The 27,924-nt window shown below is 45.7% G+C and overlaps 1 protein-coding gene across 1 annotated transcript in view; it reads right to left on the bottom strand.

The window, feature by feature from the left end:
• LOC147450639 (villin-2-like) overlaps window positions 1-25,858 on the bottom strand; it is a 55,798-nt gene extending 29,940 nt beyond the window's left edge. The window contains exons 1-7 of the mRNA XM_086519784.1: window positions 25,386-25,858; window positions 1,431-1,533; window positions 1,130-1,229; window positions 837-905; window positions 530-766; window positions 238-415; window positions 8-140 (exon numbers count right to left, since the gene is read on the bottom strand). Coding sequence (XP_086375910.1) covers window positions 8-140; window positions 238-415; window positions 530-766; window positions 837-905; window positions 1,130-1,229; window positions 1,431-1,486 — 773 coding nt within the window. The 5' untranslated portion in view covers window positions 1,487-1,533; window positions 25,386-25,858. The remainder of the gene's footprint in view (window positions 1-7; window positions 141-237; window positions 416-529; window positions 767-836; window positions 906-1,129; window positions 1,230-1,430; window positions 1,534-25,385) is intronic.
• Between the last annotated feature and the right edge of the window lie 2,066 nt (window positions 25,859-27,924).

Below are 27,924 nucleotides of genomic sequence, written 5' to 3'. Positions count from 1 at the left end.
ATCTTACATATAAAGTTTCCCTGTTGAAACTTCAGAAATAGCATCATCCTCTGAAGCTGCTCTTTTGCCGATTGGTGCAAAACCTCCAAATAAGCTCCAAAATTCTCCAGTATCGGCCTCCGCAACAAGCTTTCCATCGTCTACTTCGAGCCAATTACATAACATAAGAAAGAGAGAGCACAGGCAAATCTGACTCAGATAATGTTTATTGCTTTTCTCAGTTGGTTGAGCCCTTACCAATAACTGCGACATCACACTTTCCATCGTGATATGTATCCTTGATATATTGGACAACCTCCAAGGACTTGGCACGTTCTTGAATATTAGAGGTTGACCCATTGAATTGATAGATCTTGAATTCCGTGTCCAAAATAAAAACATCATCATGGTTCAAAGACGACCGAGAATAGGGAACCTGTCAATGAGCTATATAAGTATCCTTTGCCTTCCTCATACAACAAAAAGGGAAAATATGGGATAAAAAGAACTGCATAGGTTATCCAGCAGCACTTTTGACATGCATGCTTACCTCTTTAACTCTCACTACACGACGGCCTTTGCAAACATAAAGGCGGGGCTCAAACTTCTCTGCTTCCACTTTTTTAAATCCAGAAGCAACCCCACCTTCAAGGGGTATAATGCATGGCTTAAAATATGAAAGAAACTTGTCTGTTTCATGGCCCTGAACTTCCCTGTACTGCACAGCACGACCTCCTAAGGCAGCATCCAGTTCGACAGTCTTGATTGCCGCTGTGCCCGCTTCATCCTTCAAGACAATATCTAGAATAAGAAGCCAACCCAACGACCTCTCAACAATAGCTCCCAGGAAAAAGTACCTGACTGGTGGCTTTTCCGAGCCAAAAATGAACATCATAATGATATGCTCCATTTTTCAAGGCAGTTGTCTGCCACACATTGCAAAGATTCTCAGCAATTTGCAAACCTTTGGTGCTCGCCTTGTCAACCGTTCACATAAATTAAAAATATCTATGACTGTCAGCAAAAAGTACAAGCATCACCCTGGAACCTACATCTGAAGCAAGACTGACTCCTAAAACAACTTAGTGCCATGATTGTGGTTCAGTGTGATTTAATTGCATAGCACAGCAGTCACAATTTTGTGTTACACCTTCAGGATTATGTATGAATCTCCACTGTAGAACTTTCCGTACTCGGACTTGGGCACTGGAACAGGTAGAAAATCCTCGATCCTCCAAATATCCATTCCACTAGAAGATGATGTAAGAAAATAACTGCTTTTTCTTTTACTTTCTACATAAATTAGTTATTTGGCCATGGCCCACTATCTCAAAACACCATAATCATGCAATCCTGAAATAAATCTGAAGGACTTCTCTAAAAAACCAGGCCATCTCATTTCACTGAGCATGGATTAGATTCCTAGTTTCAAAAGACATTTTATAGGATACACTTTCTGGCCCACTCCTTGAAAGGCAGGATCAACATTTTTCATTGAAACTGCCATTTGAAAAACAAGAATCCAAAACCTGATCTGCTTAGTCTACTTGATACCTACAAAAAAGCAAACGAAAAGACGCTTGTCAAAGAATGGTCAATATCCCAGAGAATAAAAATTCTCAAATATGTAAGCCAGAACAAAAAAGAAAACGTTGTAGGCTACCCCCCCCCCCCCCCCCCCCCCCCCCCCGCCAACCATTGCTGCTTGTTCTACTTGCTCTACTATCTTCCTACAATTTAAGAAGTGAAAGGAGCCCAGCAGCGAAGGAAGCAACGCTAGTCCCATAAATATACCATGCCCCTAAACACCTCCATAGACTTCATCTGGACTAAAGTTTAAACCATACTTCAAGGAAGGCATCCCATCTAAATAACTAATTACGGGGCAGGTTAAAGAAACAACTCTTTACTTTGAGCTAAGGAAACATTGTCAAAAGGCCATCATCCAACATGATTGGTCAATATACAGCTCCACAAGCCTCAAATTAAAAAGGTTTGAATCTCATTTCTGTCTCGTTATGCAAGAACACAGACAAAATTTCACTCAAATTTATCAAAGCTGTTACAGTAGCTGCAGACTGATGAATGAAAAAGATGGCAACCATGGGTGCCATTCGATATCAAGAAAATATCTGCTACAGCTCTATGATTTTAGGATTAAACCCTCCTAGAATATAGATGTACTCAGCTGGATAGTCCATAAAATGATCTCAACAAGCTGAGTATACTCAGCACAAAAAGCGGTGCACAAAACTAGCACAACCATAAAAAATATTGTCACAAACTGAAACGCAGCTCAAAAGCTGAAACAATTCACCGCTGGGATGGGTTTCCGTAAAAAAATAAAAGGAATGCCTATACAAAGAATCCACAACAGCAACTGTGTTTGTTTGGTACATCCAAGCATAAGCATATAACCCACAGATAAGTGATATCAATTACTCCATGAGTTAGATAAAATCATCTAAACCACTTTACAATGAAAATCATATCATCATTTGGAAACTCCAAACCAATTCAGTGCTTTACATGTTGAAGGGAAGCAAGTTTATAACAGAAGCATATATAAGTGCTCAATGATTATTGTAATGTTAAAACGTGCCTTAGAGGAGTAAGAGAAAGGCTTACAAATTTTTGTATGCCTTTCCTTTGCGTTGGACATGGGTCCTTTCATTGAAGGCTCATTTGACGTCCTTGTCCTTTCTTTGTTTTAAAATGTCTTTTTTTTTAACATTGTAAGCGGGTCCCTTAATTTAAGACCTCACTTGACTTCCTTTTACTTTCATTGTTTTAAAATGCCAACATGAGCCTTCACCTTGTGTTACAACACTAATTGGTCCAAAATAGGTCACTGTCAAGAAAGCTATGGAAGCCACCCAGAGGCAGTTTTTAGGAAAAATCAGTCTTTACTCACTTAGAAATGTTTGGACGCAGCCAATGATAGATGTGACACACAATCAGATATCACACTAATCCAAACACCCCTTCTTTGCTGGGTTGTGCTATACTTAGTTCTTCGGTTCTTTGCTTGGGGGATGTTCCTTGCCGAGAGAGAGAGAGAGAGAGAGAGAGAGAGAGAAATGAAATGTTATATTAACGTCTTCAAAAGGCCAAAGTGACCTATGAGACCAGAAAGTTACAAGGTGGTGGATCTGATACAAAGTCAGAGTAACAAAATAACAACAATACAAAACAAAGATATATACTATGGGATCCTAGACTGGTCGATGTGAACTAAGCAAAAATGGGCGGCTTGCTGGGATAGTTGAATCACAGGAGATCTAGCATCGGTCGTTGGCGGATCTCATCAATCTCCTCCATGGTTAGTAGTCTGACCGGGCGTCGTGCATGCCTTGCCACAGAGAGAGAGAGAGAGAGAGAGAGAGAGAGAGAGAGAGAGAGAGAGAGAGAGAGAGAGAGAGAGAAAGAAGAAAGAAAGATTTTTAACGTCTATGTCAGGCCGAAATCGGCCTATGAGACAAATCAAATGTACATTGTGTGTATGTCATCCGTCTATCGGAAAGACAAATGAAACAAAATTGATACAAAACTGAGCTGAATGTAGGTAGTGGAGTATCTGAGGAGGGATGGAGCTCTATCTCTAGGGGTATATGCATGTCTGTATGCTCAAGGTAGTACAATCATGAGAATGCATCAAGCTATCTAGCTCCATCCTGTACTAATGGGGGGGTGTAAGATGTGGTACATGGGTGGGTCTGGTGCCAAGGCTACCCGGATGAAAGCTGTCGGGTCAGCCCTCATCTGAGCCACTCGCTCCTCAGTGGCACGGCGCTCCCGGGCTCGGATCTCCTCGATCTGTCGGTGGTGGGAGCTCGCGCCCCTGTAGCCTGTGACTCGTGGTCGTCGTCTAGCTCGGTTCACCTCCGCCTGTGGGAGTGTCACTCCCCTTTGAGTGTCTGGTGAGGGGGGGGCGGAAATCCTCTGAAAGAAGTCTGTGAGCTGCGACTGTCTCCCCTCTGTCTGTGTAGCTGTGTGTGGCTGTAGTAGTGTGTCCCGATGGCTCTGTATCTCTAGTAAGAAACGTCCGAGCTGTCTCTGATCTCGAGATTCCATGATCTCTCGGAGAGTGGGCTGTCCTCTAAATAGGGCCTCATACCTGCCTCTGATCTCAGTGCATGCTCTGCATCTACATACAAAGTGCTCCTCACTCTCCACCTCCTCTGTGCAGGCTTTGCAGATTCGCTCCCCCCTGGGAACACCAGTATGTCTCCCGATCTCAATCTCTAGCCTGTGTGAAGCCACTCTCAGCTGACCAATCGCCACCCGTGAGCTATGTGGCATATATGTGTCCATGTAGCGTGGTCTCTGTATGAACCCCCCGGACAATATGGTGAGAAACTGGTCGCTGTAATCTGACATCCTCGTCCCCAAGCTAGGTGCCTCCCAGACTCTCCTAGTGTATAGCTGCCACAGATCCTGTCTCAATACCAAGTTCCTCTCACTGCGAGAGAGGTGAACATATGGTGAGTGGGGGTCGTACTGGAATGGTGGTAGGCTCTCCATGTCAAGACCGTGTCCCTCAAACCATGCTCTGACCTGTGAGTACCATGCTCTCTCATGCCCACTGTCTGATAGCTGTATAGCTGCCTCAAATGCTCTACGGGTAAGTCTGTCAGGAGGTAGCTCTCTCGTCCTCTGGATGAAGCAAACTGTCTGGAATAGTGCCTCTACAACCATAGGTGGTGTGGCGAGCTCGGCTCTAATAATGTCGTGTGGCACTGTCTTCTTGCTGCGGAGCAAGCGTGAGATCATATATACCTGTGGTCTCTCAAGTTGTGTCCACTGGTCAGCTGTCAATCCTGGTGCCCATACTGCCGCCGAGTACATCAAGGCCGGGGTGACTAAGGTGTCGAAAAGCCACCCCTTCGTGCGGGGCTCCTGAAAGTGTGCCTGGTGGCACCTCCGCTCTAGCATGGCCAGAGCTGCATATCCTCGGGTGAGCCTGTCAACAGCAGCCTGCCTCATAGTGAAGGGTCCTGGTAGGCTGGTGAATGTGATGCCAAGGTAGACATAGGAGGTGACTACATCAACCTGTCCTCCTGCTGCTGTGAAGGTGGCGGCGCTCCTCACTGCACTGGATGTGTGAAAGATCATAACCTTGGTTTTGCCAAGGTTCACAGTCAACCCCCTGTGTGTGCTGAATTCGTCCAAGGCCTCAAGATGGCGTTGCAAGCCCTCGGGTGACTCTGAAATCAACACAATATCATCAGCATATAACATGATGTGGACCGGAGTACCTGCCAAGTCGCTCCCCTCTCCCCCTGCTCGCAGTATGTAGTCGGAGATCTCGTCGATGTATAGCCCAAAGAGTGTCGGGGAGAGTGGGCATCCTTGCTTAACACCAATGGTGCTAGCAATGGTCTCTGAAAAACCGCCTGGGCAACGAACCCGACCCGTCACCCTCTCATATAGAGCATATATGGCCCAAATCATCTCTGTTGGTACCCCAATGCTGTGAAGGCGCTGGAAGAGTCTCTCGCGTGGGACTGTGTCAAAGGCCTTGCGGAAGTCCACAAAGCAGCAGTAAAGCCTCTTCTTCCGCGCCTTTGCCCCATCAATGAGGCAGCGCAGAACGAAGATGTGGTCAATGGTGGAGAAAGCTCGTCTGAAACCTGCTTGGCCTGGAGCTCGTAAACCCTCGGTCTCTGCGTAGCAGCTGAGCTGTGCCTCAAGTACTGCTCCATATAGCTTGGCCATCGTGTGGCCAATCATGATAGTCCTGTAGTTCCCTGGGTCCAGGGTGTCGCCAGATTTGTGGATAGGCACTATGGTGTGCTGTGTCCACTCCTCTGGGAAGCCCTCCCCTATAGCCCGGTTGAAGACATGTGCAATCAACGGGGCGATAGTGGAGGCCGCATAAATGATGTGCTCACTCTGTAATCCAGTATGGTCAGCTGATCGTCTGTGCTGCATGCGGCGTATGGCCCTCTCTACCATCTCTGCTGTAAAGAAGGAGGAGCACGTGGGACGAGGCTCGTGTGGTTGTGGAATAGGAGGCTGCCCTGGCACTTCATAAAGTCGCTCTGCATAATCATGCCATATCTGTGGATCCTCAATAGCTGTAGTCGGACGTGGCTCGCGCAGGGTGCGCCATGCCGTCGCGCTATCCATGCTCATGAATAAGCGGTATAGCTCAAGCTCCTGTGCCTCTTCGAATGCTCGCCGCTTTTGGCGTGTCAGCGTCTTCATATGCCGTCTGGCCTCTCTCTCTGTGATCTCTCCTAAGGCTCGCCGTGCATGGAGGCGTCGGTATAGCTCTCTGCACTCATCATCATACCAGCGGTTCTGAGGCATAGCCCCGGGGGGGGGAGTGCGTCCTGTGTGAGTGGTGTGTGGAAAAGAGCTAATAGCTGAAGTGTAGAGAACGGAAGAGATATGTGATGTGAGAACTGAGAGTGGTGTGGATGGGTGGAGGAGACATAGGCCATGTTCGACCTTGGCTGAGTAAATAGAGGCTAACTCATGTGTGAAATGGATGGTGGTGTGTGGAGTGCGTGTTGTGGAGCTGTGTGTGATGGTATCTCCGGTGATGGAGAAAGAGAGGTATGTGTGGTCGGCTCCGATGGGTATGGGTTGAATGGTGAAGGATGTGATAAGGTGTGTAGCCTCCCTGGGTCCCAGAATATAGTCGACTGTACTCCCCCCTCCTTCTGCAACTCCATGTGGCATACAAGTCAGGCCCCCTGAGGTGGGCCACTGGACCATTCCGTTATAAATAACGAGACGGTGCTGGGAGCCAAGTCGAAGTAGATGTCGTCCGTAAGCTGTGACTGGAGCTCTGTCTGCTGTGTCTCTCATAGTAGCCTCCTCATCTAGAGTGTGTAGTGTCTCTGGGTCCTCATGGTCATATGTCTCACACTGCTCACTGCGTGTACGAGCATTGAAGTCTCCCATAAGGAAGACTTCACCCAGTGTGGAGTACTCCATAATCTCCTCCGTGAGGCATGCGTACGGTGACTCCTGCTCAATAGGGGCGAATCTGGAGCCTGTGGGAGCAAAATAGCAAAGGGCAATGTAGACGATCCTGTCTCGTGAGAGCTCGAGGCGAATCCATATGTAGCGGGCCTGTGGGTCCCGGGCAACTATCTGTAGTCTGCTGTGAAGCCCTTGTCTAAAGAGTATGGCCACTCCTCCTGAGCCGCGAGTGGTGTGCTGGCGCATACATCCTCGATGTAGAGACTCCCACTGAAATCCATGTATCCGTGGTAACCCTCTCTCCGGGCTCTCGTGTGTCTCTGTAAGTAGAATGATGTCTCGACCTCTCATCACCTCCTCAAGTCTCTCTGGGTGTGTCCATAGGTCTCCATTGCAATTCCAAACCGTGACATGAATCTCCTCGTGTGTCCCACAGGCCGCGAGTCCCTATGCGATGGTCTTGCCATCAATGATAACCCTACCATCCCGATATACTGCCTTCTTCCCTTCTTTGCGGGCTTGGTGGACTCGAGGCATGCACGCGCGACGGTGATCTTGTTGCATCTTTGTGAGGTCATCATCAAGATAAATCGGGGGGCCGTCTATCCCTCTCAAGATGACCCTCTTTCGGAGGAAGGAAGTTCGAGACTCCTCGGAGGCGAATTGGAGGATGAGAGCTCTTTTCTTTGGATCTTTGCCGGCTCTCCAAACTTTGGAGAAAGGGATCTCTTCTTCCTTGTATCCCACTTTCTTGCATAAAGCTTTCCCATCGCTTTCGGGTGTAGACCCTTCTTCTTCTTTGATGCCGGTCACTCGCACATTGAGACGGCGAGCTTGTCGCATCTTCTCCTCTTCGATGGTTGTGTGTACGATGAGTACCTCATCTTTTTGGGCTTCCTCTCTTGCTACCTTCTTGATGTTCTTTTTGACTACTTCGACCCATCCTTCTTTGGTGGCCTCTAATTTGTCCTCAATGCTTGCGGTGAGGGCTTTGGTGATCTCCTCCTTGAGGGCTTCCTTAGCCTCCCCTTTAATCTCTCCTTCCTCGGGGGTGAGGGATGTGAGGGAAGCATGAAGGAGATCGATTTGTGCCTTCATCTCTTCTTGCTCTTTCCTCCATCTCTCCCTCTCCTTCTCGTTCTCCCGTTCCCTTCTCTCCTTCTCCTCTTTGAGATTTTGGATTTCCGCTCTCATGTCCTCCTTCTCTTCGTTCCATAGCTTGATGAAGTTGGCTTTCTCCTCCTTCCATATTTCTCTCTCCATCCGCCATTCCTTCATGTCCTTCTCCAATTGTGCAAGCCTCTTATTCGTGAGCATGAAGGACGTTGTCTTCTTTGTCGGTGTCGGCGTCTTGATGATGGGGGAAGACATGGTTGGCTTCGTAGCTACCCTCTCTTCATATTGTGAAGAAGAGGGGAAGAGAACACTCAGCTTGTGTGTATGCAGGGGGCAGCGGGCAGGGGATGGGGATGGGGTGTGTGTTTTCAGTGATGGGCTGGTCGTCTTGACGTGCAGGGAGCAGCGCAGCGCGCAGGAGGGAGCAACACACAGGGGTGGGGCAGCGTGCAGGGGTGGGGCAGCGCGCAGGGGAGGCAGCGCGCAGGAGGGGGCCACGCGCAGTGCGCAGCGCGCAGGAGGGAGCCACGCAGGGGAGGCAGCGCGCAGGAAGGAGCCACGCAGGGGAGGCAGCGCGCAGAGAGAGAGAGAGAGAGAGAGAGAGAGAGAGAGAGGAGAGAGAGAGAGAGAGAGAGAGAGAGAGAGAGAGATGAAATGAAATGTTATATTAACGTCTTCAAAAGGCCAAAGTGACCTATGAGACCAGAAAGTTACAATGCGGTGTATCTGATACAAAGTCAGATTAACAAAATAAATTAAACTAGGATAACAAAATATAAATACTGCGGGATCCTAAACTAAGCAGTACAATGTGAAGACAATATGGGAGGGGAGTAGAGATCCATCTTCATCTGCACTCTGGACGACGAAAGAGTATGGCTTGAATCCTTTTCCGTAGCCTCCTTCGAAACCGTGTAGCTCCTCTTCTCCATCGGGGTCGTCTAGATCTCCCTAGCTCCAATGCTCGGTCTATGAGAATGCCAGTAGTGCGGGTAGACCTCTCCACCGTTGGCTGTTCCTCTGTCTGTTCTTCTGGGTGTACAATATCTAGTGTAAAGAAATCTGTGATCTGTCTCTGGGGATGTCTCTCTTCAGCTCTCCTCAGTAAAGTTTCTCTATGCTTGTGTAACTCAAGTAGATATAGCCCAAGACATCTTTGATCCTCATAACTCATGACCCTAGATAGAGGCCCAAAACCTTCTCTGAATAGACAGTGAAAACGTCCTAGTATCTCATAGTACACTGTGCAATGACATATGTAATGTACTTCTATCTCTGGCTCTAGATGGCATAAGGCATATCCTGCTATCTGTTGGTGTCTCTCTGAATCTGCCAGTCTCAATCTCGAGCTGATGTGAGGACGTGCGTATCTGGCCAATGGCACAACGCAAACCATACGAAAGATACGTGTCCATATAGCTAGGTCGAATCACAAACCCATCCCTGGTGAGGTGGAGAAGATGCTCTCTATAGAAAGCCATCTTTGTGCCCAACTCTTGTAACGGCTCTATCCATCTCCTCCTCGTGCCCAGCTGGATCAGATCCTGACGGATGAGTCTATTAATCTCTACCAGTGTCAGAGAGAGAGAGAGAAATGAAATGTTGTATTAACGTCTTCAAAAGGCCAGAGTGACCCATGAGACCAAACTGATACAAGAGTGGTGAATCTGTTACAATGTCTGAAAAGTGTGAAAGTGTGAAAATAAATGCGAAAAACAAAATACAGATAAACTTCTTAGGAGCATTCTAGGTGTCTGGCTAGAATGCTTCTAATCCTTTGTTGTAGTCTCCTCCGGTGAAGTGTGCTTCTGCATCTCGGTCGTGGTCGTCTCGATTTCCTAAGCTCAATCGCCCTGTCAATGAGGGTGCCTTTGGTATGGATGTGGGTATTCCTTTGTGCTGGCTGCTGGTCTCTTGCTTCTCCTTCCCCTCCTGCTTCTCTCGATCGAAAGAAATCTGTGATCTGCCTCTAAGGCTGTAGTGCTCTTTGTCTTCTCATTAGATTATCCCCGTGCCAATGTAGTTCCAGTAGGTACAGGTCTAAGCACCTTTCATCTTGGTATTGCATGACTCTATCTAGAGGTCCAAAGCCTTCTTTAAATAGGCAATGGAAACGCCCACGTATTTCATAGTATACGGTGCAATGACATATGTAATGTAATTCTGTCTCCAGCTCCATTCCGCATAACTTGCAAATTCTGCTCTCAGGTGGGATTCCCCTAAATCTGCCAAATTCAATTTCCAGCTGGTGTGAGGATGTACGAATCTCACCAATAGCACATCTCAAACCATGAGACGGGTGGGTATCCATGTAGCTCGGGCGAATCACAAAACCATCTTCAGATAGCTGTAGGAAGTTTTCTTTGTAGTCGGCCATCTTCGTGCCCGATTCTTGTGTAGGGTCTACCCATGTCCTCTTGGTGTCCAACTGTATAAGATCCTGGCGGATGATTTTATTAATCTCCGTTCGTTTGATTGCCAATGATGGGAGCCTCAAGAGAGTATTGGAAGGGGGGTAATCTTTCCATGTTGAACCCGTGTCTCTGAAACCACGAGGATAGTTGCGCATACCAGCATGATGTATCTCCTTTCATTGCTAACTGTCGAGAGGATTCGAGGGCCAATCTAGTATATCGGCAATTATTTGTATCCCACAAACCATGTATAAAGGACACTGCTCTGGTAAGAGCTTCAATTTCTATCGGAGGGGCAGCTAGTTCCGCTCGAGTAATCGCGTGTGGTACGGAGGCCTTGGCTCTAAACATTCCGGAAATCATAGATACCAAAGGTCTCTCCACTGACTTCCAATTATCCTGATCCACAGATGGTCCCCAAATCTAGACCCCATAAAGCATAGCCGAAGCCACCACAGTATCAAAGAGCCAAAGTTTTGTTCGTGGTTCTTGAAACTGCACTTGTGAACACATCCTCTCCAACCCTCCCAAGGCCGCAGAGGCTCTGGACAATCTAGCATCCGCTGCTTTCTTAAGAGTAAACTTCGGTCCTGTAAATACCACACCAAGGTATGTGTATGCATCTGTGTACGCTACTGTATCCTGGCCATAAGCAAATGTAGGTGCCGATCTCCTAACCCACTATAAAAGGCGATTTTCCCCTTTTCTCTTGCTGCCCTGATCTTTGGCATCAACTCTTGCATGTGTGCCACTTGTGCCAATGTAAGGTCATCTCCCAGGAAAATACCGGTTTTCTTAAGAGTTGGCCTCTTCTTTAGAAATTCTTTCCTTATTTCTGTATTCGGGAAGCGGAGAATAAGTGCCCTATCCTTTACATTTCCCTTCTCATCGATTCCTTTCTTGCCCACTCTCCATGCACTTGTGTGAGTAGGCTCTGTGATGCCCATGCATTGTAGCAGTTCCCTCACTTCTTCATCTACATTCTCTTTGTCTTTGGCTCCTGTGACCCGCACATGCAGAGCCCAATTCTTCCTTTTCTGCTCTTCCTCAATGGTCATATTAATAATGGTGGAGGTAGGTGTGGTCTCGGGCATCTGGGCCTTCCCTTTCTTCGGATCCTCAATCCATTTCTCTGCTTCATCAACCTTTTCTTGTGTCTTAACAAGACGTTCCGCCCATGAAGATGCCGTTTTCAATTTCTGTTCATCTCCTTCGCGTAGAGCTTTCATCTGATCCTTCATGTCCTCGAGCTCCTTCAGCACCGAAGGTTGGTCGTCTCCCTTCTCCTTCGTTGCAGATTTGCAAGCCGCAAGTTCTCCTTTTAGCTCCTCGATTATTGCATCTTTTTTCCCCATGTGCTTTTCCATATTTGTTCTCTATGCTTCAAAACTTGCTACTGCCTCATCGAGTTTCTTTTGCATAACGCATTCTGTTACATTTACTTCGGCCTTAATTAGGTTTCGTAATTCCGTTTTCACGATCTGAATTTCCTCATTCTGTACCCCCCGGATCTCTCTCCTTAGTTCTCTCATCATGTCTCCATACATGGAGTTCCTGTAGCTCTCAGCGTTCGCGTGCATTTCCTTCCTGATGTCATCCCTCATATAGTTTAGCTCTGATTTGAGCATCACCTGGACCTTCTCCATCAATAGCTCATCATGTATCCTGGAGGTTTTCCCAACTCGCAATGATCTTGGTGATAGTACAGTATCTCTGTTTCTCCGTTTGAAAGTGGCCGTCGTTTTTTTTTGGGGTGGTGTAGCTATGTACACCCGGCCCTTCCCCTTCGGTAGGCGGATCCATCGAACCCGGGCCACAAATGTGGGGTAGGGTGTTGCATCATCAAAGTACAAGCCGGTACTCCAAACTCTGCACCTTCTCCAGGAAGCATGCCAAAGAATGAGCCCTAGCCTCATATTTAAAGGCCCTTGGCCTGAAAAGCAGTTATAGTAAAAAGCCTTTAAAACTCAAAAGCTTCTGGTCCAAAAAGCAGTTTACATGAAAAACTTTCAAACTCAAAAGCTTATGGTCCAAAAAGCAATGCCAAAAGCTGCCAGCGTAATTTACGGAAATCCGTACAGCATGCCACATCATCATGTCAGCGCAATTTTCGGAATTTGTCTGCTGCCTTAGGGTTAGGGTTAGGGTTTCTGGCAGAAATTAGGGTTTGCAGGTTTTAGGGTTAGGGTTTTCAGAATTAGGGTTTGCAGCAATTAGGGTTTCTGGCAGGAATTAGGGTTTGCAGGTTTTAGGGTTAGGGTTTCCAGAATTAGGGTTTCAGCAATTAGGGTTTCTGGCAGAAATTAGGGTTAGGATTTTTTTGCACTTGGGCAACCACGTCATCACTCTGTGACACTTCCTCTGTTGCTTGTTCTTCTTAGGGTTTAGGCCCCTCGGCCGGTAGCTCCGTTCTTTAGTAGGTCGACACGTCAGCAATTTGTCACATCTCCCCTTCTTGAAAGAGAGTAATCGTCCGCGATTACAGCATATCTGCAAAACAACTCAAGTTAGTTCAAAAATTTCCGAGGGTCATTCCGAGGGACAATCAATTTGCTCTTTTTATTAAGGAGTTAGCTTCTCCTTTCTGCTCTTTTGATCAAGGAGTTAGCTGCTCCTATCGGCTGTTTTGATCAAGGAGTTAGCTTCTCCTTTCGTCCAGATCGGAACTCTTGATATTCCGGCGTAGTAAAATTAGCCATCACACCCAGACCATACTGATCTTCCTCGGGTGTCTTGATGCACTAAAATTACATACCCAGGCAATCTCATCCAATTAGGAATATTCAGTGGTTGGCACATCACAATGCAACACAAATGCTCACATATGCATGGTACAAGACATAGAAACATAAAGCCGCCGATGAACACTCCTCCCGCATAACCTAACAAGGTCCGGGCCGGGAGATATTCAATGACTCCCTCATCACTCCTCCCGCATAACCTAAAAAGGTCCGGGCCGGGAGATATAGAGGCCTTTTACAACCAAACGCCCCCCAGACCGCAGCTTGCGTCGTTTGGATGTGCTGAGAGTAACCACTGCTCAAACTTCTTAATACTCCTCCCGCATAACCATCCAGGTCCTGACCGGGAGTCACAACAACAATTATTTTACAAGCATACAACCAAACGCTCCCCAGGCATCAGCCTGCGTCGTTCAGAGGTTTTTAAACATACAACGAAACGCTCCCCAGGCATCGGCCTGCGTCGTTCCGAGGTTCAAACAATACCAAAACAGTATTTCTCACTTCTCCACCCGGGAGTAAAATCACCAATCATTGAAACCAGTATCAAACCAGAGTCAAACAATTCAAATCGGCACCAAAACAAGTTCAAAACAGATACCATCCATTTCAAAAAAATTCCAAACAAGATCACCAAACAAGCTCAAACAGAACTCAAACTTAAAAAGCAATCTCGACATCAATCGAGCTCGAAAAGTCGACTGACTTTCCATCCTGAAACGTGCACCAAAAATTAGGGTTAGGTTCATTCCATAAGGTCATAGCCGAGCACAGCATGGTCCATCAGCTCTTGGACAAACAGTGTTTCTTTGGCGGCGATAGTAGTCCCAAGATAGCAATCGCACTCGGTCTCCAAGTTCATCTGCTCGTGAAGAGACATCTACTGGGAGATGTCGAGAAACTTCAAGTTATAATCTGCTAGGGTTTCCATGGCAAGCATTTCAAGATACCCCACTCTGCCAAAAGTTGCACTTCGAAGGAAGATGTCCGAAACCATATAACTTCGGGCAAAAAATTTCTTGAAAGCTTGCCAAGTACTTGGAGTATGCTGCTTGGTAGCTGTAGACGTCAACATCTGCATGGCACTGCTTCTGAAAAAAAACAGTGACTTGAAACAAATCTGGATCCTTCTCTTGCAAGTGATCTTAATTGGCTTATGCCCTGTAAGACACTGCGGTGAAGACGGGAGCGCGCCCGATGCGCGATGAAGTAAGGGTGGGGGTGGCTAATAAGTCCGGGTTGGAGGGCGAAGATACCTCGAATCAAATTCCAATAGCTCTGTCTGCTCTTTTGTAGGACCGGTATGCTTTTAGAAAAGCACACGCCTGATGCTCTAATACCACTGTCACAAATGCGGGCACCACGTGCCAATAGAAAAGAACAGACTGAACAGACTTTTAGCACTTCAATAACAACTGAACTGAAAGAGAGAGATGACACGCGACACGGAGTGGCGGAATTCCACCCCAGAGAGTATTGGCCCCAAACCTTGGCGCCCCTTTCGGTATTTCTTTATATTGCATCATCAAAGTACAAGCCGGTACTCCAAACTCTGCACCTTCTCCAAGAAGCATGCCAGAGAATGAGCCCTAGCCTCATATTTAAAGGCCCTTGGCCTGAAAAGCAGTTATAGTAAAAAGCCTTTAAAACTCAAAAGCTTCTGGTCCAAAAAGCAGTTTACATGAAAAACTTTCAAACTCAAAAGCTTATGGTCCAAAAAGCAATGCCAAAAGCTGCCAGCGTAATTTACGGAAATCCGTACAACCTGCCACATCATCATGTCAGCGCAATTTTCGGAATTTGTCTGTTGCCTTAGGGTTAGGGTTAGGGTTTTTGGCAAAAATTAGGGTTTGCAGGTTTTAGGGTTAGGGTTTTCAGAATTAGGATTTGCAGCAATTAGGGTTTCTGGCAGAAATTAGGGTTTGCAGGTTTTAGGGTTAGGGTTTCCAGAATTAGGGTTTCAGCAATTAGGGTTTCTGGCAGAAATTAGGGTTAGGGTTTTTTTGCACTCGGGCAACCACGTCATCACTCTGTGACACTTCCTCTGTTGCTTGTTCTTCTTAGGGTTTAGGCCCCTCGGCCGGTAGCTCCGTTCTTTAGTAGGTCGACACGTCGGCAATTTGTCACATATCAAGAGCCTGAGAGATACATATACAAAAAGAGGAAGTGTATCTCAAAGAACACATACAAAATGATGGATATGGGTATCAGTATCCGGAGATGGCTCGCATCGGTCGCTACATGATCATGTAGATGTCCTCCATGGTGAGAGTCTGCACAGGGCGTCTCCCATGTCTCACCAATATAGATCTCATCCTCTGCCACAACCTCCTCCATGGGAGCATCCCCTCATCCTGGGCCTCCTAGATCTCCCCAGCTCTGCTACTCGATCACTCAATATGCCTTTGTTAGTGATGTGCCCTGCATCCCTCCTCTCTGGCTTGTCTCGTCTCTGCTCAATCTCTCGATGGAAGAACGTTGTGATCTATCTCTGGGTGTGTCTCCCGGTGTGTGAGACTCTCTCTCTCAATAACCTTGCTCGATATCGTTGAATCTCCAATAGATAGACGTCAAGATATCTCTGATCCTGGTATGATACTCTACATAGAAGGCCAAAACCGTCTCTAAAGAGGCAGTGAAAGCGGCCACGTATCCAATAGTATGTTGTACATTGGCATATATAGTGAAGCTTTGTCTTTGGCTCTCTCTGACACAGCTGGCACACCTTGGCCTCAGCTAAAATGCCTCGATATCGACCAGTCTCAGTCTCCAACTCATGTGATGATGTCTGAATCCGTCCAATAGCACATCGTAATCCGTGGGACAAGTAAGTGTTCATGAAGGCAGGCCTAGATAAGAGTCCATCCTCTGTGAGTTAGAGACTTGTCTACCTTCAAGGTTCCAAGGAATCTTGGACGAAATGAATTCATTTAAATGTCTACCAATAGGGGGTAATGTTTTCGTAAGCCACTTTGGTGGTTACTTGGTCTTTCAGATTTGCAGTGTGACGGTTGCTCTTCCCATTGCACCCAAGCAGTAATTCTTGCGTTTTGTCTTCCAAATTGATCCCTAAAGATTGTACCATTCAAGACACACCTACTTCCCTTATCATTAGATTGACATGTAGTTTGGTAGAAGTGGATAGTGGTCCTTCCTAGACTAGGACCCGGTTACAACTATCTCGAGCATTTTTCAAAGTGCCGAGATATTCTTTTCGACTCTCCCAAATTTGGTTCCAGGTTCCACACGTATACTTTCTTTTGAGGTCACCTCTCTTGGGTGATCCAATTGCACAGGTAGAGATTGTTGGAGAGTTGTGGTAGTTATCCGTGGTCCAGGAGTTCTCCCTTTAGAGGGAGATGTGGAGTCTCACTTTCAGGAACTACTTTCTTTGAATTCTAGTGGTTGCATTGCGCAACGGACAAGATTGACAGCCTATTTGGTGGCTTTCCACAGCACCTTGTTCTTCTCTTGCAGAGCTTGGGTGTAGGGTCTCTTGATCTTGCCATCTTAGCTACAGTCTCAGTATTGATATGTGTTCTTTTCTATTGGATGTATGTTCTCGATTCACTCTGAGAGTGGAGTGATATACTCTCGAGATGTATTCCAAACGATTGAAGATCGGTAGCAATTTTCACTCTCAATTCCAATGAAGTCCTTTAGATACAGTTGCAGTTCATCATGATATATGGTGGTTGGTGTAGTTCTTTGGTTCTTCGTCATTGCACAATTGATTTCTCAGTAGCCTGGATCCGCATTCTTTGGACTTCCTGAAGCAGCTTGGAGATTCTGGCATGTGACATGTGACCAAAGATGCAAATTTTCAACTCTTTCCTTGAGGGTGGACAATTTGAGAGTTGGGAAATGATCGTGTCATGTGCACATCTAACCCTATGTGCATGTGGACAAGCTACTTCAGGTCTAGGGTTCAGGTCAGCTTAGGAAGTGTTATGGCACCTTTGTAAGCCTGTGAGCAGGTCGTGCATGTCCAAGCACTTAAAGAGTAGTTGCATATCCTCTGATTGCACACCCAGTACCACCCAGCATATGCATTGTTCAAGCACAAGGTTCATTTTCCCGGCCACTTTTGAGACAATACAGTTTACAAGCATTTTGGCATTTTATTGATTTAATTACCAATTTTCATGAGGTCGTGGGCTGTAGGATACTGCTCGACCCATGTTTCCTCAGCTATATAGGCAGATATGGGACGCCCAGTTTTAGCAGAAGATGCAGAAGAAGTTCTAGCAACTTGCAGTGCACCTTCTCAGCAAGACCGGCACAGAGCCTAGCTTTTTCATTCAACAAGATCCTCTGGCGTTTTCTGTAGCAGATCAGCTCCAGCGTTTTCTGGCGTTTTTTTTGTAGCAGATCAAGCCTAGCGTTTGCAGTTCCACAATGCCAGCTCAGCCAAGCACATCAGCGTTTTCAGTTTTCAGCACTTAGCCACAGCAGATTCAGCCCCTAGCCTCGCAGATCTCACCTACCCGGAGCAGATCCTCACCGTTCCGTCGAGTCAGCCAGCGTTTACAGTTTCAGCCCGCTGTTTTCAGTTTTCAGCATCTGCGTTTCCAGCGCATCGTCGTCAAGTCGTCGTCATCGCCATCCTCACCGACACAGTGTCAGAGATCAGCAGAAAGTCAATAGTTTGCAGATTTCAGCAGTTCAATCCTAGCGTTTTCAGTTTTCAGCCCCTCCTAGTCGTCGTCGTCATTGTTGTCGACATCGTCAGCAAGTCCATTGCATCTAGACTATTGTACCAGCTTTGTGCAATCTATAGCATAGACCTCTCTCGCCATAGAGAGGGGGGCCCTTGGAGGAGGGTTTGAGAACCGTCTGATGTTGTATTCTTCTCTCTCTCTTTCTCTCAGACTCAACACCTTCATTCACGGTAGCATTCGCTTTGTTTGTGATCATTGCACTCTCTCACTAAAGGAACGGAAGGCTCTCCCTTCCGCAAGTAAAAGGAACCCTTGAGCACAGTTCGAAGCACTCATCTTGAGCAAGATCAACATTCACTTCCGCTGCACCTTACAGATCGAGATACTAGTTTTTAACTTTTTACTTTTTTGGGCTAGAGCCGACAAGCCGGTAAGAAACTGCCTTTGATTCGCGTGCACGCAAACGAGTCAAAGACAAGTTATCTTGCCGACTTGCCGACAAGGGGAAAAGCACCTCCAAGCCGTATCGTGGCATGTCAACGGGGAATGGAAGCAAGTTTCCCCCTCGGGGGAGTAAAAAATCTATTTATGCCATGTTAGTCGGTCCATGTTCGCTTGTTAGTCACGCCACCCTAAGGTAATGTCGGGATATCACCAAACGAATTCGGTGATGCACTTAAGGACCAAGGCTAAGAGAGAGGTACAAACCCAAGTAACTCATAGACCATGCTGAATCTTGCCCAGGTACTCCGGGATTTTCGCCTAGTAGAAAAAGGCCCCGTCCAACGGATGTCCGGTAGGACTGCCATACCCAAAGTGGGCGTTGGCTCAAAGGAGGCATCCCGATCCGGCCAACCATGGTCACCAAGGCCCGCTCGGAAAGCCCCAGGACCATGTTAGGCGAGACCGCACCGTACGCAATGACTACAAGCCCTACGAGCTTCAAACACCCTCGCGGGCCAGACAATTGTAGTATCGCGGTATGGCCCCGCAGAGGAATGCTGCAACGTTATCCGCATAGGCACTCCTCAGTTGCGATCCACGACGACCATTCTGGGCCCCATGGGGGACAACCCATCCTGGCAAGATGGTCGAGATACTAGTAGTTTGTGCCTTTACCCTCAGTTTCGATGCTTTCTCTTGGAGCAGTCAGCAACAATACCTTCTACAGATACTGGTTGAGCTGAGGAGATTCTTGTTAGAGCTTGGTTATTCTCCAACGAACCGCATTTTACTTGCCAGACGTCTTTTGGGAGTAGTGGTTGGATGGTATACTGGCCAGGTACTATTCAACCTCAGAGTTCTGTTGCGGATATCCTCGACTACGAAGCCCTCACTTTACAATTGCAAATTGCTCGCTCCAGCTCCTTGGGTTGTCTTCCTTTCGTTGTCTTCCTTTCCTTGGGTTGTCTTCCTTTCCAAGAACTCAAAGGGGGTGTTAAAGTTATGGCATCTCTCGAGATTCGTCCAGTCAGTCCTGGTATCTCCCAAGGACATGTAATAGGGAGTGTGACAAATTGATAATGTGGCAGTGCCCGGACACACAGTACAAAAATCCCACTTTTTACGCTGGCAGGCTGACGTGGCACAACTGTACGGATTTTCCGCGTTTTACGATGGCTAACTATACAAATTTTCGTAGCTTACGCTGAGTGCTTTTTACTGGCAGATTTTTAATTTTGGAGCTCAAGGCTTTTGAGTTTAATGCTTTTGGAGGCTCTGCTTTTAGCATCCCTTGTAACCTTTATAATGAACCCAAGGAGCTCACTCTGCAGATCATCTGGACGCAGAATCTGAGAGCAAGCACTCGCGGGCGGTTGTACTTTGCTCAAAGATTAATATAAAAGAAATACCGAAAGGGGCGTTAGTCTTTGGGGCCTATCTCTCTTGGCATGGAACTACGCCGGGCAGTGTCGACTCTCTTAAATTTGTGAAGTGTTTTGAAGTGAATCTCTGTTGTGTCGCGGTAGAATCTTGACTTGGGGTGTCCAAGTTTGTTACAGTGGTATCAGAGCACGGGCGATTTCCCTTCTACCGGGAAATCTAATCCCTTTGCTTGCGACACTTGTGGATTCCGAAAATAATTGTTCGACCTCTTCTGCAACCGCATAGGTGGGAGGAGGCAACGTAGAAGATTCAAACGACTTAACAAAAGATGAATACGGGCCATCTCAGCCTACACAGTATGAACTTCTAGAGATGCAATGTCGACAACAGGTTGATGAGTGCACAAAGCAGATGCTTTAACTTGCTAAAGAGCCCTAGTTTGCAAAATTTTTGACTCAACAGTCCATGGCTGAAGTGCATACTCAATGGCAGAAAGCCACCGAACCACCAATTAAACCGGCAATCAAGAAACCTCCTACTCCGTGGATGTTTACAGAAGAAGAACTTCAAGAGGTGGTTCAGACCCACATCAATCAGCTTTTGGACACGAAGAATCAATCAAAAAAGCAATTGAAGAAGCGCAAGAAGGGGACTGACTACCCCGGTTACTTGGGCCGTCAATCTTCTTTTGCATCTGCAAGAAAGCAGAAGAAGCATGTGCGTTTTGAAGGACTAGCCAGTTCTTCTTCCTCTTCTTCTGACAGTTCTTCTAGTTCTTCCGACTCGAGTGAGGAAGACAGAAAGGGCAAGAAGCGAAGCAAAAAGCAAAGCTTCAGAAAGAACAAGAAAAAGGCAAAGAAACTCAGATTCCAACCAGTTTCTGATAGCTCTATGGAGGAGTCATCCTCTGACAGTTCGGACTCCGACGACCACATGTTTTATGCGAAGAAGAAGCACTTTACAGAGCCAACTACGACTTCCTCGAAGATAAGAGCAAGTAGACAAAGGAATTCAAAGAGGGTGGACGATCAATAAAATTTGAATCCTTTTCTAGATTCCGAGATGCTCTGAGGGCTTTGGCCTTCATCCAGCAGTTTGACATAGCCTTCTGTGGAGTGCATAACTTGGAGCACTCCAAGATCAGGAGGGCTATATCTTTTCTAAAAGGAAATGCTCGAACATGGTGGTCCACTCTTCTTCTGAGGAAAGAAGCCCCAGTCAAGTGGTTGAAATTCAAACGGCTATTTATTTCTTCTTGGCTGATCCGGGAGTAAGAACGGGATGTAAGAACCGCTTGGAACCATCTTTGGATGACCAAGGGAGATTCTTTGGACGCATATTGCAAGAGGTGTTGGGACTCTTTTCTACCGACCTCTTCATTTAAGGAGGTCACCTTTAAGGAACAGATTGAGCGGTTTTGCTGCAAACTCCCTATAGAGATCCGAGATTACTGCCTTGAACAAAAGTCGGATTCTATTCAAGAATTAATGGGTCATGCGAAACGGGGATCCTTGATACATTTAGGGTATTTGACCTACCCCACTGATGAAATCTTGACTCAAAGGACTAGACAGACCTCCAACAATGAAAGTAGAAAGAAAAAGAGTCCCTAGGAAAAGAAAGTTACACGACCTCGACTGACTCTTAGAGAAAGGGCTAACTATCTCAAAGAGGAGAAGTGTTTTGGTTGCAAGGAACAAGGACACATCTCCGCAAAGTGCCCCAAAAAGGCACAGCAAGGACAAACTGAAGACACGCCAGAGAGTTCTAGAGCAGCAAGGGAACGTGGCAGAAAAGGCAAGATGAACGCAGGACTGGTACCGGATTGCATGGAAACCGACCCACGCCAGATAGATGAAAGTACAAAACTTTGCCGAGCTTGGGACAAAGTAAAAGATCAGGAAGCCCTTATCTTTTTCAATGGAGGAGCCAAAGCCAACTTCATTTCACCTGAATTGGCGGCGGGGCTCGAGATTACGCGCGACAGGATGGGGCCACTAGCAGAGGCAGTTCTAGCGGCGCCCGGACGAGATGTAGCCATTACGCTTGTCATTGGCAAACTTCGTTTGCATTGTCAGGGGTATTTAGGGCACGAGGACTTTTACATCATGCATTTGGAAGGGTATGACGTCCTCCTAGGAGTCCCTTGGTACCATAAGAACAACGCCGTGATCGACTATCGGGCCAAGAAAGCGACTTTAACAAATGAAAAGGGCAGAAAAATTGTACTAGATGTAAAATTGAAGGGCGAGTCCGTCCCTATTGTATCGGCTTCGGCCATTTCAAAATTAATGAAATCCAGTATGTTTGTTTACTCAATCTATTAGAAAGAGTTGGATGATGAACATCGCACAAACATGTCTGAACTAGACAAAGAACGCCAAGATTTTCTCCACACGCATACTGATTGTTTCTCTTAAGGCCTGCCAGGCCAGTTACCCCATCTCGTCCTGAGGATCATACTATCGATCTAATTCTTGGAAGCACACCACCAAACCGGCCACCTTACAGTGTTAGCCGAGCCCACAATGAAGAAATCATGAACCAAGTGAAAGATCTTCTTGAAAAGGGTCTTATCCAGCCGAGTACTTCACCCTACTGCTCCCCAGTTTTGTTAGTATTAAAGAAAGACGGATCTTGGAGAATGTGCATTGATTATAGAGCTCTCAATAAAATCACTATCAAGAACAAATTTTCGATTCCAAGGATCGATGATATTCTTGACCGACTTCAAGGATTCTCTTGTTTCAACAAGATTGATTTGAAAAGCAAATAACATCATATGAGAATCCCTCCAAGAGATGTCTACAAGACAACCTTCCGGACAAGCTTTGGTTTATATGAATTTTTGGTGATGCCTTTGGACCTACCAATGCTCCAGCGACTTTCAACCGAATAATGAATAGAATTTCCAAGAGCATCGATCTTTTGTGGGCACTTTCTTTGATAATATTATGATTTTCTCCAAGGATGGAGTAGAACATCGACACCATCTGCTACAGGTCTTGCAAGCATTGCGTGATCACAGATTAGTTATCAATGCCAAAAAGAGTGAATTTTTATTGCCGAAGATACACTTTCTGGGACACATCGCAGTAGTACAGATGGACCTGTCCAAGATTGAAACTATCCGCAATTGGCCAGACTTGAAGTATATTCATGAAGTTAGAAGCTTCTTGGGCTTGTGTTCTTACTAAAGGCGGTTCGACAGAGGCATGGGGACCGCCAGAGGTGACTGCCTTTCAGACACGTAAGGAAAAACTGACTACGGGACCAGTGTTGGCTTTGCCAGACTTGCAAAAGCCATTCGAAGTTTATTGTGATGCTTGTGGTCGTAGTCTGGGAGCGGTCTTAATGCAAGAAAGCCATGTGATTGCTTATGAAAGCAGATTGTTTTCAAGACCATAATTGACAGCACAGATTTATGAGAAAGAGCTATTGGCGGTGATCCATGCTCTGACTCAGTGGCGACATTACCTACTCAGAGTCGATTTCACGATCTTACTAATCGTCAGAGTTTACGCTACTTCTTGTCACAAAAGCAGCTTTCAGAAAAGTAAATGTGGTGTGTTGCTAAATTGGCTTTATCTGACAAAAAAAATAATTCTAAATGAATTATTGGATTTAGAAGTGAGAGGGTTTTCTCGCTTGGAACACCAGGAAAAATAATTTCAAATGAATTTTTGGAATTTTAAGTGAGAGGGTTTTTCTCACTGGAGACATCCGAGTACAGACTATTCCTAGTGAGTCATACAGAGTAATGACAGGAGCATTGTGAAAGGGAATATCTGTAAGGCCACCAGGAACGCGTACTTCTGATGCGTCACATCGGATGGGTGACAAGGAGCATCGGGAAGAAGTATCCGACCATCCGGGAACGGACATCTCTGATGCGTCATAGGATGGGTGACATAGAGCATCGCGAATGAGATTGTACCGTAAGTTCGGTAGGAAAGGACTAGGTGATGGGTATTCCTAATGCATCACAAGGTGGGTGACGGGTGCATCGGAAAGGGGATATCCATAGTCAAGAGGAAATTCCGAACTGTGTTAGAATTGTGCACAAGGAAAAAGCAAGCACAAGAATAAAGATGGGTTCTGAGAAGCTTTTCTTAAAAAGCGGAATATTTTAACGAGTTTTCCGGAAAGAGTAGACTCTTTCCCACAAGGAATCTATGTTCATTGCATTCGTGCATGTGGTTGCATCTAGGGACGCCTGGGAAGTGTTGTGAAAAGCATTGTTTTAAACTTATAAGGTTTTATTGAGTTAAAGAGTGGAGTTTCCATACTGCAAGGAGATTTAGCTATGCAGATACCCCATTTAATTATTTTCTTGTCAACACGCATGCAAGGGGCTGCCAATAATCATAAGCAAAACCCTAGAGCCCAAGACGTGTAAAGGTGCAACCACACACCTCTCCAAGGCTTAAAACGCAAATACAAGGCCTCCTCATCATGTAGAAACAAGACATGGGAGCCTCTATTGATGCTTCACAAAACATGAATGATCCTCCTCGGAAAAGAAAAGGAAGAAGATTCAAGAGACCCCCTCAACGCTGAAAATGCTGCCCTCCAACAGAACATTTTATTATTCACGTTTGCAATGGGCATGATCCTAATTCGTACAAGAGCCTTGAGATCTAATACCATGTCAGAAAGTGTAGTGGAAGGTGGATGAAGGATGCTCAAGAGGAAAACAAGAGAGGAGTAAAAACCGAAAAGACAGAGAGAGAGAGAGAGAGAGAGAGAGAGAGAGAGAGAGAGAGAGAGAGGAAAGTCTGATCAAGAGTGCGTAGATACAAACCATAAAAATATGTGCCACTAAGATAAACTACTAACAACTGACCATAAAAAGGCGGAAAAAATATAGGCACAAGCCCATGATCAGCTGATGAGAGACTAGCCTCAAATGGGCAAGCCACAACCACAAAGAAGCACTCACTCCCTATCTCCCAGTCATGCCTGGGAGATTACTCTCAAAACTCTAACAAGAACAAGAAGCATATTGATCATGGGATACATATACAAGAATGCGGGCAAGGATAATAATTTGGCTGATACGCCCTGACACTTGCAACTCTTGCAAACACACACACACACACACACCCAAACCACCCCCCACCCCAAAAAAAAAAAGAAAAAAAAAAACAGGTTTCCCTAACGACTTGGTTTTGAAGGAGGCATGCTGCCTCACTTTAGAGAACCCCCTCGAGCCTCCTCACTATAGTCCGACCTTGTTTGTTAGCAATTTACAGAATCACGATATATACACACAAATAAATCACCAAGACTGCAAGTGAGCAAGCATCAACTTAAAGCCAAGCTCTTTAAGCTTGATTGAAAACGAGTCACATGGGTTGGAGGTAAATTACACAGCTGAAGCGTCATGCTCGGAAACAGCTCCGTTCACTCAAAAGTGGCTAGCACCAAGTTTAGCTTAGCCATCGCTACTCAAAAAGGTTCCCGAAACAATCTGTAGATTTTAAATCGGTGAACACCAACAACCTTTCAAACTGAAGCGCTTCTACGATCTGAGCCCCTAAACACGGAATATGCAGTAATTGGAACGTGATCTTGAAAAATTACTCAATTTGCACTTCCACTGTGAAAACTGAGATAAAATGCCACCAGAGTTCACGAAAGCGTCTCAAAAAAGAAATAAGATTAGCTATGGCGGAAGATAAGGAGCTCCGAGCAAAAATCAAGCTAACCTGGATCTGCTGCAGAAAAACGAGCGATCGAGCTAGCTCATTCCATGTCTCACTGTTGATCTTCAAACCAGCTCTGAACGTGAAGATTGCTTTCAAGCAACGTAAATTGAGAAGGCTCGATCGCCGCCTGATGAAGCTCAAAAGGCGGCTAAAGCCACACCAAGAAGAGGAGGAAATGCGAGCTCCACCTGAAGAGATTCAAGTCCCTTCGAAGCAGAAAACTCTCTCCAATGAGGCGCAAAACAAAATCGCGGGAAATGTGAAAGGGGGAGGTCTATGGTACAGCAGGGTTCTGGCTGTGGAGATTGGAGTCTATCAACAAGAAAATGGGCGAGGAAGGAAATGGGAGGTAGAGCGATCGATACAGACAGATTTGAAAATCAAAGAGAAGGGAGACAGGCACAACAGAAGAGAGGAGGCCGATTGGAGAGTGTCCGACAGAAAAAAAAGTATCTGAAAAAGTTAGCATAAAGGCAATGCCAAGGTCCCCATAGAGGGGTGGTTACATAGGCACACACACAACACATAATAAGCACCCCCCCTTCTCTTGCCAACCTGGAAGACATCCCCACGGTGCCAACACCCACGAGCACTATTCCAAGAGAAGCCTAGCCATGCCCCACTCCCCTCCCATTTTCTTCACACATCTCCTTCTCACATACTAGTGTTTCAAGCCGGCCTATTACTCATGCACCATACACATGTTCAAAACCCTTGGGCCTAAATCGCCTTTGAGAGAGAGCAAGTCGGCAAAAGATTTGAACAGTACCGGTCCCATCTCACATGCAACCAAAAAAGTTAGTGCAATTAGAGATTGATTATGCAATGACAACCATTCTATCCCCAATTTCCTTGGTTGCACAAAACATATCAACCAACTTCAGAAATGCTCAAAACCAGCCAAATTTTGGCTCAACCTCTCTATAATGATTTCTCCCTATACCTTTACCCACCTTCCAAGCTCCAACACGTCATTTCCTTCTCGCCTTCTCCTCCAGCGTGACAAATTTAGGAGGGACAATTCTTCATCAAGAATGAGAGGTGAGCTTCTCTCTCTCTCTCTCTCTCTCTCTCTCTCTCTCTCTCTCTCACACACACACACACACACACACACACGCACACACAAACTTTGTTTGTGCCAAATACTCACTTGCATCAATAGTTTGCCTCTTGATGGTGAATAACAATGAACAAGCACCTATCAAGTTTTTTGAATCTTTTGTCTCTCATGCATGCGTTTGCACACAAGCACAAAGATATGCATGTCCCAAGCACATACATTTTGAAAGTAATATAGACACTTGGAAGCACAACTGAATAAATATAGTTGATTTAAATGCAGTACTCTTGCTATCTAACTATTGGTAGCTTAGGCAAACACTTGAAATGATGTGTTTAGTACTCTTCCTATCTAGCTATTGGTAGCTTTGGCAAAGACTTGAAATGTGTTTTTTATAGCTTTATGCACCTAACAGAGCGAATGTTGCCTCGCAAGTTCTTGATGTTAATGTAAATGAGCTCGATGTACATCCAAAACTTTTGTTACTTGCATACTTCATGTGATTGTGGGTAGAAGGTGATGAGGTGACAACTTTTTAGTGAAGGATGCATGCATTGGTGTTTTAGATTGCTTTTCCACATCTATGCATTAGTGTCTAGAAGATGTTGATGTACACAAAGGTCTTGCCCTTGATAAGCAACAAGGTGGTGTTATGATGAAGGTGCAAATCTTGACATTCCTTTTTTATATACACCTACCTTTTTGCAAATGCATTTAGACCAATTTGATTATTAGTTTTCTCCCAAAATTGTGGTTACCATGCCATTTGTAATGCCTTCCCATGGGCTTGCCTCGTTCAAAATATGCCCAACATTGTGGCCGTTGGAGAAGCCACATCCGAAGGGCAAGCAAATATCAAGCTATATGTGTTGGCAAGTTCCTCAAAGCCGCACAAGAATGCTTGCAGCAAGCAATCCACAAAAGAGGGCAAGGTGGATGTGGAAGGTAACACGCCAAATAGTAAGGTGAAAGCCAATGTGAAAGAAAAGGATGACGACAGTGCAGACAAAATGATGTTGAAGGATTTTTAACTCGAGCATGCTATACGCGTTAGAGGAGGAATAAATCATGAATTCAACATAATGCTAGAGCAAAACGTTGTGGATGTTGTGGAAGATGCACAACGGGCTTTTAGAGCACAGTGTCAGAATGAGCAAACTTTGTATGATGCATGTATTGTATAGCATGTGGATCATGTTTGATACTTTAATCACAATGCAAACCATCATAATATGTCACATCATGATTTTTCATTTCTCATGATTGTCCCTAACGGGGATACTATCACATGTACAAACAATGCCTCTCATCTAGTAAATGATTTGGTAAGATTGTACTTATTTATAGCATGTGAAAGTTCTTTCACACATGTTGATGCCTAATATAGCATGGGGATCGAGAAGAATCTTTTGCCTGTATTTGTAGCCAAAAGCTTGCTCTTGTAGTCGTGTGACAAATATATTGTTTATGATCTTAGCT

The sequence above is a fragment of the Adiantum capillus-veneris genome, chromosome 9 (genome assembly GCF_014529385.1).
Source record: "Adiantum capillus-veneris isolate H3 chromosome 9, ASM1452938v2, whole genome shotgun sequence".
In the NCBI taxonomy this organism is placed as follows: Eukaryota; Viridiplantae; Streptophyta; class Polypodiopsida; order Polypodiales; family Pteridaceae; genus Adiantum; species Adiantum capillus-veneris.
Note: the sequence above shows the minus strand (reverse complement) of the source record. Positions and strands in the feature narration are given on the sequence as shown.